This window comes from Limanda limanda, chromosome 11 (assembly GCF_963576545.1).
Source record: "Limanda limanda chromosome 11, fLimLim1.1, whole genome shotgun sequence".
Taxonomy (NCBI): Eukaryota; Metazoa; Chordata; class Actinopteri; order Pleuronectiformes; family Pleuronectidae; genus Limanda; species Limanda limanda.
Window position 1 is genome coordinate 6,831,306 of NC_083646.1, and position 21,247 is coordinate 6,852,552.

General features: G+C 38.0%; 1 protein-coding gene and 1 pseudogene across 1 annotated transcript; both read right to left on the reverse strand.

Annotated features, from left to right (window-relative positions):
- Nucleotides 1-1,705: 1,705 nt before the first annotated feature.
- On the reverse strand, nt 1,706-20,941 carry LOC133013921 (B-cell receptor CD22-like; annotated as a pseudogene).
- On the reverse strand, nt 11,267-14,280 carry LOC133014654 (uncharacterized). The gene is made up of 5 exons (XM_061081923.1): nt 14,055-14,280; nt 13,306-13,387; nt 13,148-13,208; nt 12,639-12,761; nt 11,267-11,958 (listed from the first exon to the last, which is right to left on the reverse strand). The coding sequence occupies exons 1-5, from the start codon at nt 14,251-14,253 to the stop codon at nt 11,761-11,763; spliced, it is 663 nt and encodes a 220-aa protein (XP_060937906.1). The 5' UTR covers nt 14,254-14,280; the 3' UTR covers nt 11,267-11,760.
- Nucleotides 20,942-21,247: the final 306 nt, after the last annotated feature.

A 21,247-nucleotide genomic window follows, 5' to 3' on the forward strand; every position in this document is an offset into this window, starting at 1 on the left:
CTGCATGACTGAAGACTTAAAAATGTTAAGAATATAAAGGAAGCTTTCCCTCCAGTAATGATAATAGCATGAGCATAATTCCTCAAGGTCCAATGCTCAGGTCCAAGCAGCAAGTCTTCATTTTTTTTCTTTAGGGCACAAAACAAGCACCAATAATATTTTTACTTATTACTTAACTCAAGTAAATCTAAGGTTTACATGGTCTGTTAATAGAAATGCTTCACAAGATAATGTTCATTTCATGATGCAATACGTTTTGTGTGTACATGCATTTTTCAGAAACCACTTTTGTGCTGTGACATGTTCACAAATCCCACAATAATGTCAATAAACTTTAAAGTTCATAATTTGTTCCAACATATTTCATTTTATTTTGAGCTACAGGATATTTACATTTCAGGTGTGTGGGTTTGGATTAAGTTCACAAAACTGGAAGGGACAAAAAAATACATTCAGCAGTGATTCTCAGCATTCTCTATTTGCATGTCATTTATATATATAGATTATATAAAAAGTTATGAATACAATCATTTTACACTCACATTATTTACACTTTAAGTTGCAAAATAAGGATTTTAACCTTTTATCCCTCACACTTTCCTTCGTTCACTATTTTCCCAAAAACCTTTAATGAACAGTTACAAATATTTATATATTATATTTTAGTTCAGTAATGTAACTTCTCTGCCTTCTTGCTAAATAGTTTTAAAATACTCCTAATGGCAACACACAGGGTTTTGTTGTAGCTGCATAAGGTTTGTTGGCCAGCTTACATTACTGTAGATTTATAGCTACGACCTATTTTGCTTAACACATGAACTCTTCAGACTCTCAGTGATGACTTATTGTGAATATGAACTTCCTCAGGCCCGAGGTAGCTGTAAAAAGCAGGACGAGAACATCTCGGGTCAAAATATGACCTTTACGTAGGAACTCTAATCTTCTTCTGAGCTGCTGGAGTCTCTGTTGGTCGTCTGACGTCCGGGCGTCGCTGTGAATCTCACCTGTGGAAAGTTCAGCTCCACTTCACCTTCACTGGTGTGGTCATTAGGAGATGTTGGTGCAAGTTCAGTTGCATTACCAACGTCATCATAGTCCTGCAGGCTCTCTGGTTCATTCTAGGATGAGAGCAGAGGTAGTTTATAGATTATTTGTGTGATAATTTCTGGATGTAATGCACAATAAAGGTCATACAAGACTCACATCTGATTCTTTTAGCACTTGCAGACATTTTTCTTGATTTAATTGTTTTGACTGTTGTACAGTGTTAATGGGTGAAGGGGAGGTTTCATCTCCAGACGAGTTTTGTTTCCTCTAACCACATGATAATCAAGCGGCAACTGAATCACTTCATTCATGCTCTAAAATGGATGCTGTATTGGTTGCCTCTTCATAACTGGCCCCAGTATACTGAGATATAAGTGTACTGATAGACAGCTACTGACAGGGCAAACAGTGAGGGCAGGATATGGAAGAACAAGGAGGGAAAAGCAACAGCTTGAACAGTCAAAGACTAAATCTGCCTGTAGAGCCAGATTAATACTGATGAAAGAAGATGGAAGGCAGTAGATCTACATGGTCAATTTTAGGGGTTGTAGATATCCTGACGGATTATTTTATTTATCATTTTTAAATCTAATGTGCACATGTTGGTGTCTTGTTTCGGATCCCTGCATCTTGTGTTCTCAAAATAAAACATCTCGGGTCAAATCCTGACATCAGAGTATTAACTCTCATCTTGGTGTGAGCTGCTGGAGTCTCTGTTGGTCGTCTGATGTCGGGGCGTCGCTGTGAATCTCACCTGTGGAAAGTTCAGCTCCACTTCACCTTCACTGGTGTGGTCGTCCAATAGATTTGGAGATGTTGGTGCACGTGCAGTTGAATTACTAATGTTTTCATAGTCCTGCAGGCTCTCTGGTTCATTCTAGGATGAGAGCGGAGGTAGTTTATAGATTATTTGTGCTACAATTTTTGGATGTAATGCACGATAAAGTTCATACAAGACTCACATTCTGGGACTTCGGAGGCTTTGTAATATCACTATTAAAACACATTTGATTACATAGTATTGAAATTATGACACAATTTAGCATATTTAGAAGAATAAGTAGTTTAAAGCTGCATTTTATGTGGTTTTGAGAAAAAGAAGCTCTGTCATAAACAGGTCAGAAGTGATCAGAGGCTTAAATATCCTGAATCTTATACCTGTACTCTCCATAATCACTATTTCCTACGATTCCAAGAAACAAATAGCCAATTAGAAATCGATTTAGAAGTTTCAACAACTGGTAGTTAAATCCTTTTTAAAAATTGATTGTGTTAAGACAAGGTTCTGACAACAGGCCACCGTGACCAGACACTTTGGCTTAATCAAATGTGTCATTACCGATAAACCAGAAGGGGATTTGGTGTTTGTTGTTCCTTGTTGAACAGATTTCCTCCAGTATCTGAAAACATAGAGGGATATGATGTGGTAAAACATGACAGACCATCTCTGAAATGTATTTATTTAATTTGATCAAATGAACTTCTTATTCATTCACCTTAAATTTACCACAATTACACTGATAATCATCAGGAGAAGTAGAGCAACAACGAGGAACCTCAGGTTCTTCAGATAGTCTCCTGTGGTCAGAAGAGAGAGAGCATCATATAGACACTGAGTTGTGAACATGTAGAATTAGTTTCAACTTTATTCCATGTGCAGAGATTTATTTCACACTGAACTAGAAACACTATTCTGCAGTTCTTTACCTCGGCCAACCAAGATTCTGATGAGGCCACTGTGACCTTTGACCACTGATATCTAATCACTTCACAGTTTTGAGTTCTCATCAAAAGTTGAGGAATTTCTCTGAAGGCAGTTTTGTAATATGACTTTCAAGAGGCCAAAAAACACATTTTGTGAGGCCACTGTGACCTTGACCTTTGACCTTTGGCTACCAAATCAAATCAGTTACTCCTTGAGTCTAATTGTGTGTTTGAGCCAAATGTGAAAGGATTCCCTCAAGGCGTTGCGTGGATATTGCTTTTACAAGGCAAAAATATGCTTTGTGAGTTCACAGCTTTGTGAGGACACAACTTTGCCCTTTGACCTCCAAATTATTTTCATTTCAACCCTGAAACATGCTGAACATTTACATTTTAAGTTTAAAGAAATTCCCTCAAGACCTTCTTGAGATGTCACGTTCACAAACATAGGACGTATGGACGGACAACCAGAAAACATGATCTGATTTAAACCTCCCACATGTCTCCTGAACATAAAACACACAGTTATAAGGCTTTGAAATTCACTCACGTTCAAACAGATGGACGGGATCAGACGAACGTTGATCTACTTCATTTTCTGCGATGCAGTAGTAGACTCCTGGCTGGTTTGAGTACACTGTGTGGTTTTGATGCTCAGACAAAATTTGATCCTTTTCCTCGCCCTGACTCTTCCTGTACCATGAGTAGTGTTGGACTGGGGGAAAGCTGTGACTGAAGCAGCTCAGCATCGCGGAGCTCCTCCCGTCAAGCTCCTGCTTCTCTGCCAACTCCATGATGTGTGTGTGTTTTGGAGCAACTAGCCGGGAAATTCAGGAGAAAAGACAACGTCATTTTCTGAACATCATCAAAGATCAAACATGAATAACACAACAAGTGAAGTGACAGTATTCATGCTCTTTAAAGGCAGACTGAGAATAACGTGAAAGTTTAAATGGGAGGATAAAACAGACTGGCTTTAGATTGAACTGGTGAAACTTTCAGCAATTTCTCTTTGAAACAAATCACAGACACTGATTTTAGGTTACTGTTCATTTTTTCAATCAGGTTCATATTTTCTATCAGGTTTGCTAAATGTTATTTTGAAAGTTTTTTTGAATTTGCTAAAATGATTATGAAGAATAAACAACTTGATATGTAATTTAATATAAACAAGCCTTTTGTACTAAGACAAAGTTTATTATCAGAGCTTTAGAAACAAGAACCTTGAGGCTCTGAAACACCCTGACTAGCTTAAAACTAAAACTAATCTTACTTCGTTCTCTGATTTGACGTAGTTCTTGTTTAACTATTTTATTACTTTAATGATAGAATTGTGTAATGGAAAAATTCCCCTGACCAGGTGTCTCACTGCTGTGACCTTGACAAACAGGTATTTGCCCTTATTCTGTGATGATTGTTATTTGGGAAGCACTTTGTAACGTTGTTTTGAAACATTTTAAAGGTAAGTTTGGAGACAATGAACCAGGGAGCACAATAACATGTAAACTTGTGAAAATAATTCATTACATTACACAATTACAACACAAATTATACTTTAAGAAAACTTATAACTGCTTAAAGTCACAAGGCTTCAATTTAACAGAATTATATTTTACTCTGATGGAAGAATTACAGAGATTTAAGTATTTTAGGTCATTTAGTTCTCAGGTGCTTTTGTTTCAATTGTCAAAAGTAATAATTAATTATAAAAACTGGACCACTGAAAAAGTACATGAGAAAAATTTACTTCTGCATCGATAGTTTCTTTGAGGAAAGCATTGGTTTGATGTGTTTTGTTGGAAAAAAATCCGCAGCTGAAACACTCACATTTCACCACCAACTCCTTCTGCTCGCTGTCCTTTGAGCCCTCAGTGTTCTGGGCACGGCAGAAGTACCAGCCAGCGTCGGCCGAAGTCACAGTAATCTTGTGGGAGAGAGTGTTGATGGGTTGTGAATGAAGATTATTTTCAGTGATCTTTGAAGACTCATGATTTGTGTCGATCCTCATCAAGGTGAGAGTTGACTGTGGGAAACTTTCAACAGTGCAGTGGACGGTGATGGTCCGACCTTCTGTGACCTCAGAACTCATAGACAGTATAGGTTCAGTGGGCGGGTCTGTAGAGAGGAAGCAGAATCTTCTTTAAAGAAGGCACATTATGATTTTATAGTTTTTCTTCCCTCAGTGTCAACAACACATTTTCCTTCACATCAAAACCAGGATTGACTTCAACTGTCACATGTTTTTGGACTGTGCAATAACCAAAAATATAGAAAACAGTGAACTGTCAGATTTAACCACTGTCCAATATAATAGTATTTATAATATAGAATTATCCTGCATAATATATGTTTTTTATTTCATCAGGTTTGATTTCATGATAGATTTGTAGGTTGTGGACTTATTTATATAAGGGAGCACAATAACATGCAAACATGTGAAAACAATACATTGCATTACAAGTAACACAATTTATACTATTGTGTTGTTGAATTATATCACAAAAACACTTACAACTCAAAGTCACAAGGCTTCATATCAACAGCATAACTTTACTCTGGTGGAAGAATTACAGAGATTTAAGTAAAAGAAGAAATATCGCAGTACAAACATACTTCATTACAAGTTTAGGCCCTGAATTCATAATTTAAACAAGCAGCACAGTAGTTTATCAGGAGTATTCATTAAGTGGCAGAGTGGAACCACGTAACATTACTGGAGCATTATTATTGATAATTTATAGATTAAATGACTTTATATAGGGTCTAGTAGTTTATGATATTTTCTAAGCTCTACAGAACTTAATCAAATAGACACATTTACTTTAGGTCATTCATTTCTCAGGTGCTATTGTTTCAAGTGTCAGAAGTAATAGTTAATAGAAAAATACATGAGAAAAGCTACTTTTGCATAGAGAGATTTTTAAAGGAAAGTTTTGGTTTGATGTGTTTGGTTAAAAAAAAAAGTGGCATCTGAAGTAAGTCGTCGGGGCAGGATTGGCATCGGTGACACATGTTAACGTGAGAGAACCACCAACTTTCACTTGGTTATCAGAAGAGCCACTGACAGAAATGCTCGTCTTCCTCGGCTTATCTGGAAAAAGGACCCAAGTGAAATGACCTTTATCTCAACAACAGGTGAATCTGAAACAGAAGATTCTTTCAGGTTAATTCACAACCCAGATAGCACACGGATGTGAGCCACTTCAGGCAATGATCCATCACTTCTGGTCTTCTCCTGGCCCAGGACAAATCTGGACCAAGACACTTGCTATGTGAGTGACGCTCCACTAAGATTATTATATTGTGAAAACTATGAAGAAGATTTTAGTTAATAATTCAAATTAAATCTATACATGAAGACAAAGTTGGGGGACAAAGCTTTTGAAACTAGAGCCCTGAGGCTCTGAAACAGCCTGAACGAGGACATACAGCAGACTGAGTCAGGAGCTGAAAACATACTTTTATCTTATTTTATTCACTGATTTCACGTAGGTCTAGTTTTTTTTTCTTTACTTGTTGTTTTATGACATATTTATTTTTTATATTAATATTTATATTTTGATGTGTTTCTTTTTTTACTTCATTTTTATTTGGGAAGCACTTTGTATCGTTATTTTGAGAAGTGCTATTTAAATAAATCAAGTTATGACAACAGGCCATGGTCATGTTGAAATAGACGTTTTCAGTTCAAAGAAATGTTGGATAAGTTTAATTAATTAATTAATTTCCACCATAGTTAAAAGAACCCTGTGGTGTTTTTGACATTGTGGAGTAATGTTTTCTTCTTTTTAGAACCAGCACATCTGATCAGTATTTGCTTTATACACAGTAATATAGAATATATCCTCCTTGTGTATCCATTCACCATCACAAGTACATCATTCTACTCACATCTGACTTTAACCTCAGCTGGCTGTGACTTTCCACTTCCAATGTCATTGGTGGCTTCACAGCTGTACAGTCCACTGTCAGAGGGACTGGCTGAATTCACCCTGAAAGTCTGAGTCTGTTGGATGATTTCCTCTCTCCCATCAGTCGTCTTCCTCCAGGTGACAGAGCTCACTGGTGGGTTGGACTCGGCAGCACAGCTCAGTGTCAACAACACATTTTCCTTCACATCAAGACCAGGATTGGCTTGAACTGTCACATGTTTGGGACTGTCTGCAGTAACCAAAAATATAGAAAACAGAGAACTGTCAGATTTAACCACTGTCCAATATAATGGTCTAAATAATATAGAATGACCCTGCATAATATATGTTTTTTTATTTCATAAGGGGGTAAATCAAGATAAGTTTGGAGAAAGTGGACTAGGGAGAACAATAACATGCAAACCTGTGAAAACAATACATTGCATTACACAATTACACCACAAATTATACTATAAGAAAACTTGTAACTGCTTAAAGTCACAAGGCTTCAATTTAACAGAATTATACTTTACTCTTGTGGAAGAATTACAGAGATTTCAAATCTTTAGGTCATTCATTTCTCAGGTGCTATTGTTTCCACTGTTAGAAGAAATAATACATTTAAAAAACTGGACCACTGAAAAAAAACATGAGAAAAATTTACTTCTGCATCGATTTTTTTTTTTTGAGGAAGATTTGGTTTGATATGTTTGGTTGAACAAAAAAAGCCGCAGCTGAAACACTCACATTTCACCACCAACTCCTTCTGCTTGCTGTCCGTTGAGCCCTCAGTGTTCTGGGCACGGCAGATGTACAAGCCAGCGTCGGCTGAAGTCACAGTAAACGTGTGGTAGAGAGAGTTGATGGGTCGTGAATTAAGATTATTTTCAGTGATTTCTAAAGACTGAGGATTTGTGTCAGTCCTCATCAAGGTGAGAGTTGACTGTGGGAAACTTTCAGTAGTGCAGCTGACGGTAATGGTCTGACCTTCTGTGACCTCAGAACTCATAGACAGTTTAGGTTCAGTGGGCGGGTCTGTAGAGAGGAAGCAGAATCTTCTTTAAAGAAGGCACATTATGATTTTATAGTTTTTCTTCCCTCTAGTCTGTGTTACATAGATTTCTTGTAAATGTCAAAGTTCTGCAATCTCCTCTCCTGAAGCTCCTAAACTCCTCTTCATCAGTCCAGCTGATATGATTTATTGTACTAAGACTAAGTTTGGGGACAAAGCTTTTGAAACAAGAGCCCTGAGGCTCTGAAACAGCCTGAACGAGGACATACAGCAGACTGAGTCAGGAGCTGAGAACATACTTTTATCTTACTTCATTCACAGATTTTACGTAGGTCTAGTTTTCTGTTCGTTATTCTTTTATGACAGATTTTTGTAGCCGACTTGACTGGGAACCTATGTAGAGTGAAGCTATAGCCAAACTGCTCTAGAGACAAAACTGATCTAGAAGAGTTCAAACCATCGACTAAAAGTGAAGCCAAAGTGTCTAGATCGCCACCTGGTGCCTGATTGCGGTATAAATCTCACCTCGTGAATTTTAGTGAATGGGACATGTACCAAACTAAAAAGTCAAAATACACATCAACTAAAATGATCTCAAAGATGGATTCTGTAGTTACTGGTGTATGTTCAAATGTTCATTTTTCATTTATGTTTGGTTTTTATTTATATTTCCACCCAGAGGAGCCTTGGTTGCTCGGGACAGGAAGGACACATTTGTTCACTAATTGTAATTTTCTGAATATTCTGAAATGTGTTTTAATATTCAGATTCTTATTGTACATACATTTAACAGGACTTCCAGGGTCACTTGTAGAAACATCTGTCGCTGAAAACACAAGTGGAGAAGTCAGTTAATCTTTAATGAAAATGTTGGAAAAAATATAAAACCTTGTTTTCAAAGTGGAGAAATAAAATCCTTACGTTTTATTAGGGCCAGAAAAACCAACCACTTGACTGTCTGAGCCTCCATCTCATGTGGGACTACCACTGGATTTCTGATACAAATTAAAAAAGTGGATTAAAAAACATCATAAGATCACACACATTTTTTTTTTAATGTAAAACGTGTGATGATCTTGTCTCAGAATTTCGTTCTTCCTCTTTCCATTAATTGTACTGACATTTAGAGTTATCTTTGTTTTGTTCCTCATTTCAAGAAGGTTGCGAACTTCTGGTTTGAAAACACAAAGTCACCTCTACGCAGAATTTGTCATTTATGAAAGGAAATTAAATGTAATTATTTCAAAATGGAATATTTGTACCACATGTTTTTGTTAATCCCAGAGTTCAGTTTCTTCTTTTTCCTTTATTAACTAAAATATAGTTTGTTTTCTGTTTTCTTTTTTAATTTCATTTGACATTAGCTACTTGTTCTAATCACTTTTATTCAAAGAAACCCCAGAACACATTTAAAATATGTTGACTGCGAACATAACAGTGTCTTTATTAAATTCAAATTTTTGAACCTTTTAGTCTGAAATATATTGTTTAAAAAATCATATCTGGCTCTTTGGGTTCATCTCAGTCTTCAGGGAACGACGACATCTGAAACTGATGTTTGAGTTTTCATTTGGAAAAAAGCATTTCAATTGAATTAAAGAAAAAGGGATTTGAATTATTATTATTATTACTATCATTATTATTATTATTATTATTATTATTATTATTATTAAGTGATCTGGATTCAAATTTTATTAAGAAAAAAATCAGCTTGTTGCATGCACAAACAAAACAGTTTGCAATCAGTGTATATTCTGTAAATAAAACTTCTGAAACTCTATATTTTACTCTAGTAGATTAACATCATGACGAGATAAATAACCATAGAAGCTTGTTCTTACCTCAGAGGACCCACTTGTATCAGTCTGTCACACACAGCCTCACTCCGAGAATGAGACTTTACAGAAAAAGGAAGTTTCCACACTGTGAAAGGAGATGCAGAAAGAAAATGCATCCCTTATCATGCAAGCCAGAAAACAACTTCTTGTAGGTGTTCTGATTACAGTGATAGCGTTTGCAGATTCTCACGGTATCTGCACTCAGATGCACTTCATCCCACTTCCTCTTTTTGTCGTTGTTTGTTGTGAAGTCTAGTTCACAGGCACAGAGCAGTTTTCAGTACGACATGTTTATTTGGAGAATTTATGCTCACATAGTATTTACAGTGTCTCTATTTAAAAAGTAATCTGACATGTGAAGACGTATCTAAAGGGTTTGCACAAGTCCGCAGCCCTTTAAGTCTCGGGGTTCCACGCCTCGCTGTCGGGCCAGTCACTCGACTGATTTGTCTCAGTGTTTCCAGACTGTCTTTCCTCTTCTCTCCCACCGAAGCTAAGAGAACCCAGTTCACCGTTTGTCTCTATCCATGTATCCCTCAGGTTGGAATGGGGAGGTGTCGGGCACAGGCGGCAGGTCCCACAGGTGTAAGTCAGGGTGTTTAGGGTCAGGGTAGCCTGCCACGTCCTCTGAGGCCACGGGGGGTCGAAGAGGAAACCTGAACTAAAAAGTCAAATAATAATAATATATTAATTTCATATTCTTAAGCAGTACTGTTAGTGGTGGAAAGTAAGCATGTAAATATTCTCCAGAACTGTGCATTTCTTGTATTTTAATTACACTTCTTCTCTACAACGTATGACCCTTCACATGTCTTTAGTTGTTCAGGAGAGCATGACCCAGACAAATACCTTCATCTGAAGTAACTTCATCAGCTCCATCCAGGTCCGGACCTCGGTATTATTTAACAATGTGTGTATGTGGGCGGTGGGTGAGTGAGTAGGAGGTGGAGTTGATCATCTTCTGGTAAATACACAAGGTAACGTAGTGTTAACGTCTCCTGCTCGACCTCCAGACCGGAGTCGGTGACGTACAGGGGAGATGTCTGTTCTCCTCCCGGTCTGAAGCCGCTTCTCACTTCAGGTTCACACCCTTCACTTTCTGCAGCAGGAGAGAAATAACAGAGGACCCTTCTTCTTGTCTGGAGAAGCTGTTGTATTCATTTTTCAACACACTGTAACTTCCGATGTCCATCTTTATACTTTCTTCTGTCTCTCTCTCTCTCTCTCTCTGAGAGCTTACGTGGATGAACTGTTTGAGACACGTTTCTATCGTTTAAATACAAAATGATGCAAACTCAAACACAATGGTAAGTCATGTATGCTATTGTCCACTGATGTGGTTTTGAAGCTACTGTTAACCAATAGCTGCTCTCCAAACATCTTAAGATGTGCATATTTAGATCGGGGGATACTGTCCTCCGGCTACGGGCCTGTCTCCATGACAACTAAAATACTTACTCATTTATGCACCTGTATGAAAATGTGATAACGTATCTAATAATATATAATAATTTACTTTGGATGCTCAAGAGTTTAAGTTCAGGATATAGTCATATACTTGATTTTATTTTACTTATTACTTAACTCAAGTAAATCTAAGGTTTACATCGTCCGTTAATAGAAGTGCATCACAAGATAATGTCCATTTCATGATGGAGTCCGTTTTGTGTGTACATGCAATCTTCAGAAACCCTTTCACGCTGTGACATGTTCACAAATCCAACAATAATGTCAATAAACTTTAAAGTTCACAATTTGTTCCAGCATTTTCATTTTATTTTGAGCTACAGGATATTTACATTTTTTAGGTGTGTGGGTTTGGATTAAGATCACAACACTGGAAAGCACAAAAAAAAACATTCAGCAGTGATTCTCAACATTTCTTGTCTAACTGCATGTCATTTATATATATATAGATAATATTAAAAGATATTAATACAATCATTTTACACTCATATTATTTACATTTTAAGTTGCAAAATAAAGATTTTAACCATTAATCCCTCACATTTTGCTGAGTTCACTGTTTTCCCCAAAACCTTTGAATAACAGTTTAGAATATTTATCCATTTTAGCTCAGTAATGTAGCTTCTGTGCCTTCTTGCTAACTAGTTTTAAGATGAAATCTATTTTTGCTTAACACACAAACTCTTCAGACTCTCTGTGATGACTTATTGTGAATATAAACTTCCTCAGGCCCGAGGTAGCTGTAAAAAGCAGGACGAGGTCAAATCCTGACGTCAGAGTATTAACTCTCATCTTGGTGTGAGCTGCTGGAGTCTCTGTTGGTCGTCTGACGTCGGGGCGTCGCTTTGAATCTCACCTGTGGAAAGTTCAGCTCCACTTCACCTTCACTGGTGTGGTCTTCAAATACATTTGGAGAAGTTGGTGCACGTGCAGTTGCATTACTCATGTGTTCATAGTCTTGCAGGCTCTCTGGTTCATTCTAGGATGAGAGCGGAGGTAGTTTATAGATTATTTATGCTACAATTTCTGGATGTAATGCACAATAAAGTTCATACAAGACTCACATCTGATTATTTTAGGACTTGCAGACATTTTTCTTGATTTAATTGTTTTTTATGTTGCACAGAATAAATCGGTGAAGGGGAGGTTTCATCTCCTGACGAGTTTTGTTTCCTCTAACCATATGATTATCAAGTAGCAACTGAATCGCTTCATTCATGCTCTAAAATGGATGCTGTACTGGTTGTCTCTTCATAACTGGCCCCTGTATACTGAGATATAAGTGCACTGATAGACAGCTACTGACAGGGCAAACAGTGAGGGCAGGATATGGAAGAACGAGGAGGGAAAGCAACAGCTTAAACAGCAAAAGACAAATCTGCCTGTAGATCCAGATTAATACTGATGAAAGAAGATGGAAGGCAGTAGCTCTACATGGTCAATTTGAGGGGTTGTAGATATCCTGTAGATTATTTTATTTAGAATTTGTAGATCTAATGTGCACATGTTGGTGTCTTGTTTCAGATCCCTGCATCTTGTGTTCTCAAAATAAAACAACTCGGGTCAAATCCTGACGTCAGAGTATTAACTCTCATCTTCTTCTGAGCTGCTGGAGTCTCTGTTGGTCGTCTGACGTCGGGGCGTCGCTGTGAATCTCACCTGTGGAAAGTTCAGCTCCACTTCACCTTCACTGGTGTGGTCGTCAAACAGATTTTGAGATGTTGGTGCACGTGCAGTTGCTTTACTCATATTTTCATAGTCCTGCAGGCTCTCTGGTTCATTCTAGGATGAGAGCGGAGTTGGTTACTGATTATTTATATTAATACTCATTTGATTACATATTATTGAAATTATGACATAATAAGGCATATTTAGAAGAATTAGTAGTTTTAAAGCTGTACAGCATTTGATGTGGTTTTGAGAAAAAGAAGCTCTGTCATGAACAGGTCAGAAGTGATCAGAGGCTTAAATATCCTGAATCTTATACCTATACTCTCCATAATCACTGTTTCCTACAATTTCTAATATACAAATAGCCAATTAGAAATAGATTTAGAAATTTCAACAACTGGTAGTTAAATAATTTAAAAAATCTATTGTGCTAAGACAAGTTTCTGACAACAGGCCAATGTGACCAGACACTATGGCTTAAACAAATGTGTCATTACCAAAAAACCAGAAGGGGATCTGATGTTTGTTGTTCCTTGTTGAACAGATTTCCTCCAGTATCTGAAAACATAGAGGGATATGATGTGGTAAAACGTGACAGGAACATCTCTGAAATGTATTTATTGAATTTGATCAAATGAACTTCTTATTCATTCACCTTAAATTTACCACAATTACACTGATAATCATCAGGAGAAGTAGAGGAACAACGAGGAACCTCAGGTTCTTCAGATAGTCTCCTGTGGTTAGAAGAGAGAGAGCATCATATAGACACTGAGCTGTGAACATGGAGAATTAGTTTCAACTTTATTCGATGTGCAGAGATTTATTTCACACTGAACAATAAATACTGTCCTGCAGCTGTTTACCTCGGCCAACCAAGATTCTGATGAGGCCACTGTGACCTTTGACCACTGATATCTAATCACTTCAAATCTTTGAGTTCTCATCAAAAGTTGAGGAATTTCTCTGAAGGCAGTTTTGTAATATGACTTTCAAGAGGCCAAAAAACATGTGTTGTGAGGGCACTGTGACCTTGACCTTTGACCTTGGGCTACCAAATCAAATCAGTTACTCCTTGAGTCTAATTGTGTGTTTGTGCCAAATGTGAAAGGATTCCCTCAAGGTGTTAAGTGGATATTGCTTTTACAAGGCAAACATATGCTTTGTGAGTTCACAGCTTTGTGATGACACATTCTTGCCCTTTGACCTCCAAATTCTTATAATTTCAACCCTGAAACAAGCTGAACATTTACATTTTAAGTTTAAAGAAATTCCCTCCAGACCTTCCTGAGATGTCACGTTCACAAACACAGGACGTATGGGCGGACAACATGATCTGATATAAACCTCATGTCTCCTGAGCAATACAAAACACACAGTTATAAGGCCTTGAAATTCACTCACGTTCAAACAGATGGACGGGATCAGACAAACTTTGATCTACTTCATTTTCTGCGACGCAGTAGTAGACTCCTGACTGGTTTGAGTACACTATGTGGTTTTGATGCTCAGACACAATTTCGTCCTTTTCCTCTCCCTGACTCTTCCTGTACCATGAGTAGTGTTGGACTGGGGGAAAGCTGTGACTGAAGCAGCTCAGCATCACGGAGCTCCTCCCGTCAAGCTCCTGCTTCTCTGCCGACCACATGATGTACGTGTGTTTAAGAGCAACTAGGCGGGAAATTCAGGAGAAAAGACAACACCATTTTCTGAACATCATTAAAGTTCAAACATGAATAACACAACAGATGAAGTGACATTATTGCTGCTCTTTAAAGCCAGACTGAGAAGAATGGGAAACTTTTTTTCAGACCAGATAATGGGCATTAAAACAATAAAATATAAAACAGACTGGCTTGAGATTCACCTGTTGAAACTTTCAATTTTTTTCTCAGCAATTTCTCTTTGAAACAAACTACAGTCACTGAATTTAGGTTACTGTTCCTTTTTAACTTCAATATGTTTGATCAGGTTTGCTAAACGTTATTTTGAATAACATCACATTGTGGAGTAATGTTTTCATCTTTTTGGAACCAGCACGTCTGATCAGTATTTACTTTATACACAGTAATGTAGAATATATCCTCCTTGTTTATCCATTCACCATCACAAGTGCATCATTCTACTCACATCTGACTTTAACCTCAGCTGGCTGTGACTTTCCACTTCCAATGTCATTGGTGGCTTCACAGCTGTACAGTCCACTGTCAGAGGGACTGGCTGAATTCACCCTGAAGGTCTGAGTCTGAGTCTGTTGGATGATTTCCTCTCTCCCATCAGTCGTCTTCCTCCAGGTGACAGAGCTCACTGGTGGGTTGGACTCGGCAGAACAGCTCAGCGTCAACAACACATATTCCTTCACATAAAGACCAGGATTGGCTCGAACTTTCACATTTTTGGGACTGTCTGCAGTAACCAAAAATATAGAAAACAGAGAACTGTCAGATTTAACCACTGTTCAATATAATGGTCTTTATATTATAGAATGACCTGCATAATATATGTTTTTTATTTCATCAGGGTGTAAATCAAGGGAAGTTTGGAGACAATGGACTAGGGAGAAGAATTACATGCAAACCTATGAAAAAAATTCATTGCATTTCACAATTACACTTTTATATGATTATACAATAAGAAAACTGCTTCAAGTCACAAGGCTTCAATTTAATAGAATTATTCTTTACTTCGGTGAAAGAATTACAGAGATTTAAGAACCTTAGGTCAGTAATTTCTCAGGTGCAATTGTTTCTGTAAGAAGTAAAAATTCATGAAAAAACTGGACCAGAGCAAAGATACATGAGAAAAATTTACTTTTGAATTGATATTTTTGAAAGGAAAGTTTTGGTTTGATGTGTTAGGATGAAAAAAAAAGTGTCATCTGAAGTAAGTCGTCGGGGCAGGATTGGCATCGGTGACACATGTTAAACGTGAGAGAACCACCAACTTTCACTTGGTTATCAGAAGAGCCACTGACAGAAATGCTCGTCTTCCTCGGCTTATCTGGAAAAAGGACCCAAGTGAATTGACCTTAATCTCAACAACAGGTGAATCTGAAACAGAAGATTCTTTCAGGTTAATTCACAACCCAGATAGCACACGGATGTGGGCCACTTCAGGCAATGATCCATCACTTCTGGTCTTCTCGTGGCCCAGGACAAATCTGGACCAAGACATCTGATATGTGAGTGACGCTCCACTAAGAATGTAATATTGTGAACACTATGCAGACGATTTTAGTTCAGAATTCAAATTAAATCAATACATGTGGACAAAGTTGGGGGACAAAGCTTTTGAAACAAGAGCCCTGAGGCTCTGAAACAGCCTGAACGAGGACATACAGCAGACTGAGTCAGGAGCTGAACACATAGTTTCATCTTACTTCATTCACTGATTTCACGGAGGTCTAGTTTTTTTTTTTGCTTTACTTGTTGTTTTCTGTCATATTTATTTTTTATATTAATATTAATATTTTGATGTGTTTTTTTTACTTCATTTTTAATTGGGAAGCACTTTGTAACGTTGTTTTGAGAAGGGCTATTTAAATAAATCAAGTTATGACAAAAGGCCACTTTAGTCATGTTGAAATAGATGTTTTCAGTTCAAAGAAATGTTGGATAAGTTTAATGAATTAATTAATTTCCACCATAGTTAAAAGAACCCTGTGGTGTTTTTGACATTGTGGAGTAATGTTTTCTTCTTTTTAGAACCAGCACATCTGATCAGTATTTACTTTATACACAGTAATGTAGAATATATCCTCCTTGTTTATCCATTCACCATCACAAGTGCATCATTCTACTCACATCTGACTTTAACCTCAGCTGGCTGTGACTTTCCACTTCCAATGTCATTGGTGGCTTCACAGCTGTACAGTCCACTGTCAGAGGGACTGGCTGAATTCACCGTGAAGGTCTGAGTCTGAGTCTGTTGGATGATTTCCTCTCTCCCATCAGTCGTCTTCCTCCAGGTGACAGAGCTCACTGGTGGGTTGGACTCGGCAGAACAGCTCAGTGTCAACAACACATTTTCCTTCACATCAAGACCAGGATTGGCTTGAACTGTCACATGTTTGGGACTGTCTGCAGTAACCATAAATATAGAAAACAGAGAACTGTCAGATTTAATAACTGTCATATATAATGGTCTTTATAATATAGAATGACCCTGCATTATAGATGTTTTTGATTTTTTCAGGGTGGAATTGAAGGTACGTTTGTAGATAGTGTACTTATTTAAATAAGGGAGCACAATAACAAACAAACCTGTGAAAACAATACATTGTTTTTCTCCCCTCTAGTCTGTGTTACATATGTAACATATATGCTCACCTAGTGGCTAATCGAGCACGCCCCCTAATGAAAGTTATTTAAAGTGAGAGCAGAGGATGACATTTCACACACAAGCTGGAAGCAGATGACCAAAGTAGTAATAGTCATATAAAAATTAGTGGAAACATCATAGTACTTACACAGTACTTGTATGCACACTGGTTGACTCTTATCCCCTCTACCAACGAGGTTTGAGGCGCTGCATCTGTAACAAGCTTCATCTGCTCTTTGTATTGTTAAACTCAGCTCTCCTCTGTTTGAGGGCCTCCACCGTGAGTCAGTTTGTTGATTTTTGCTGCGGTACCAGGAGTAAGTCGTCGGGGCAGGATTGGCTTCGGTGTCACAGGTTAACGTGAGAGAACCACCAACTTTCACTTGGTTATCAGAAGAGCCACTGACAGAAATGCTCGTCTTCCTCGGCTTATCTGGAAAAAAGACCCAAGTGAAAAGACCTTTATCTCAACAACAGGTGAATCTGAAACAGAAGATTCTTTAAGGTTAATTCACAACCCAGATAGCACACGGATGTGGGCCACTTCAGGCAATGATCCATCACTTCTCGTCTTCTCGTGGCAAAGGACAAATCTGGACCAAGACACTCGCTATGTGAGTGACGCTCCACTAAGAATGTAATATTGTGAACACTATGCAGAAGGTTTTAGTTCAGAATTCAAATTAACTCAAAACATGAAGACAAAGTTGGGGGACAAAGCTTTTGAAACCAGAGCCCTGAGGCTCTGAAACAGCCTGAACGAGGACATACAGCAGACTGAGTCAGGAGCTGAACACATACTTTTATCTTACTTCATTCACTGATTTAACATAGGTCTAGTTTTTATTCTTATATTTATTCTTTTATGACGGATTTTGTATTAGTTAAATTAAATTTATATTCATATTTTGATGTGTTCATACTTTTTTTGGTTTCCTGTTCAAAGAAATGTTGGTTAATTTAATGAATTAATTAATTTACACCATAGTTTAAAGAACCCTGTGGTGTTTTTGACATAGTGGAGTAATGTTTTCTCCTTTTTAGAACCACTACGTCTGATCAGTATTTACTTTATACACAGTAGTGTAGAATATATCCTCCTTGTTTATCCATTCACCATCACAAGTGCATCATTCTACTCACATCTGACTTTAACCTCAGCTGGCTGTGACTTTCCACTTCCAATGTCATTGGTGGCTTCACAGCTGTACAGTCCACTGTCAGAGGGACTGGCTGAATTCACCCTGAAGGTCTGAGTCTGAGTCTGTTGGATGATTTCCTCTCTCCCATCAGTTGTCTTCCTCCAGGTGACAGAGCTCACTGGTGGGTTGGACTCGGCAGAACAGCTCAGTGTCAACAACACATTTTCCTTCACATCAAGACCAGGATTGGCTCGAACTTTCACATTGTTGGGACGGTCTGCAGTAACTAAAAATAAAGAAAACAGAGAACTGTCAGATTTAACCACTGTCAAATGTAGTTTCAACTTTCAGAAGTTATAATTAATTAAAAATAGTGGACCACTGAAAAAATAAACTTTTGCTTCGATAGTTTTTTTATGAATATTTTTGGTTTGATCTGTTTTGTTAAAAAAATGGAAAAGTGGCAGCTGAAGTAAGTCGTCGGGGCAGGATTGGCAACAACAAGTGAATCTGAAACAGAAGATTCTTTAAGGTTAATTAACAACCAAGATAGCACACGGATGTGGGCCACTTCAGGCAATGATCCGGCACTTCTGGTCTTCTCGTGGCCCAGGACAAATCTGGACCAAGACCAAGTTTGTATACAGTATATAATTGTATGTGTATATTTATTCATACAGGGCATATATTCTGAGTGCGCGCACACACACACACAGACACACACACAGACACACACACAGACACACACACAGACAGACAAAGAGATGTGGGGGCTATAGACACGTAACCGGCTGCCTCGCTCTCGCTGCCTCACTCTCCCCGGCTGCATGGCCCCCCCCCTGCTGCCTCGCTCTCGCTGCCTCGCTCTCCCCAGCTGCCTCGCTCTCGCTGCCTCGCTCTCCCCCGGCTGCATGCCCCCCCCCCTGCTGCCTCGCTCTCGCTGCCTCGCTCTCCCCGGCTGCATGCCCCCCCCCCAGCTGCCTCGCTCTCGCTGCCTCGCTCTCCCCCGGCTGCATGCCCCCCCCCCCCTGCTGCCTCGCTCTCGCTGCCTCGCTCTCCCCCGGCTACCTCTGGGGAGGTGTCTAGATCGCCACCTGGTGCCTGACTGCGGTATAAATCTCACCTCCTGAATCTTAGTGAATGGGACATGAACCAAACTAAAGAGTCAAAATACACATCAACTAAAATGATCTCAAAGATGGAATCTGTAGTTTTTGTCACTGGTGTTTGTTTAAATGTTCATTTTAATGTACATTTGCTTATTAATTAATTAATTTCGTTGCTCTGGCATCACGGACACATTTGTCTACTAATTGTGATGTTATGTATATTATCCAAAGTATTTTAATATTCACATTTTTATTATACATACCTTCAATGTTGAGGGTCACTTCTTCAGATAACCATCTCATTCCCCTCCCTACGGATCTCAAAGTATACTTTCCGCTGTCACTTGTTCTCAGGTCACAGATCAAAATACTGCACAGTGGCTTCGGCCTGGCAGAGTTAGCATTCTTCCAACTTGAAGATGGAGAACCGATGTATTTCACTCTGTTTGCAAAGTCAGGACTGACTGGATGTGTCAAGATGTTTGTGCTGTAAATGACAGTGGATGCAAAGTCTTTATCACTGTCGACCCATCGTCGATCTTTCATCCAAAACCAGTATGCATCATGATCATCAACATCTTCTGTGACTTGGCATTTCAATTCAAAGCAGGATCCCTCAGTAGCCAGCAGCCCACCAGGTTCTACTTTAAAGGGATTTCCAGGGTCACTTGTAGAAACATCTGTTGGTGAAAACACGAGTGGAGAAGTCAATTAATCCTTAATGCAAATATTGGAAAAAAAATATATTGTTTTCAAAGTGGAGAAATAAAATCCTTACGTTTTATTAGGGCCAGAAAAACCAGCCACGTGACTGTCTGAGCCTCCATCTCATGTGGGACTACAACTGGATTTCTGAAACAGATAAAAACTGAAAAGTGGATAAAAACATCATAAGATCACAGAACTTTTTCTTTTTACTGTAAAACTTGTGATCAAAGTTATTTTTCAGCTTTCTCAGAATTTCCTTCTTCCTCTTTCCATTTCTTGTACTGACATTTAGAGCTGTTTTGGTTTTGTTCCTCATATCACGATAGTTGTGAAATTGTGGTTTGAAAACACAACGTCACCTCACCTCTACGCAGAATTTTTCATTTATTTAAAGAAATTAAATGTAATTATTTTAAAATGGAATGTTTGGGCCACATGTTTTTGTTAATCCCACAGTTCAGTTTCTTTTTTCCATTTATTAACTACATTTTTTTTGTTTTGTTTCTTAAATTTACTTGACAATAGCTTCTTGTTCAATTCACTTTTATTCAAAGAAACCCCAGAAAACATATAATATATATTTTGACTGCAAACATTTATATAATATTTATTAAACTTTTTTGAACCTTTACGTCTGTAAAATACTGTTTTAAAAGTCATATCTGGCTCTTTGGGTTCATCTCAGTCTTCAGGGAACTACGACATCTGAAACTGATGTTTGAGTTTTCATTTGGAAAAAAGTATTTCAACTGAGTGGAAGAAAAAGGTTTTTAAATTATTATTATTATTATTATATTTTTAAGTGATATGGATTTACATTTTATTCAGAAAAAAATCTGCTTGTTTCATCCGCAAAAAATACAGTTTGTAATCAGAGTATATACTGTAAATAAAACTTCTGAAACACTATATTTCACTCTAGTAGATTAACATGATGAGGAGATAAATAACCATAGAAGCTTGTTCTTACCTCAGAGGACCCACTTGTATCAGTCTGTCACACACAGCCTCACTCCGAGAATGAGACTTTACAGAAAACGTTTTCACACTTTGAAAGGGGAAACACATAAAAATAGCATCCCTTATCATGCAAGCCAGAAAACAGCTTCTTGTAGTGTCCTTATTACGGTGATAGTGTTTGCAGCTTCTAACAGCTTCTCCCACTTCCTCTTTTTGTCGTTGTTTGTTTTGCGAATTCTGGTTAATCGGCACAGAGCAGTTTACAGTACTAAATATTTATTCAGAGAATTTATGCCCACAGCGATACAGTGGCCCATACCAGAGCTTTGAAGGCCTTCTTTTTCTGTGTGACCAGGGC

Bases quoted from the DNA above. Each gene is read 5' to 3' on its own strand.
- LOC133014654 (XM_061081923.1), bottom strand. From the start codon at position 14,253: ATGCTGAGCTGCTTCAGTCACAGCTTTCCCCCAGTCCAACACTACTCA. The intron at 13,209-13,305 runs GTGAATGAATAA...CTATGTTTTCAG, and splicing joins GTAATTGTGGTAAATTTAAG to ATACTGGAGGAAATCTGTTC. The intron at 11,959-12,638 runs GTGAGATTCACA...CTCTCATCCTAG, and splicing joins TGGAGCTGAACTTTCCACAG to AATGAACCAGAGAGCCTGCA.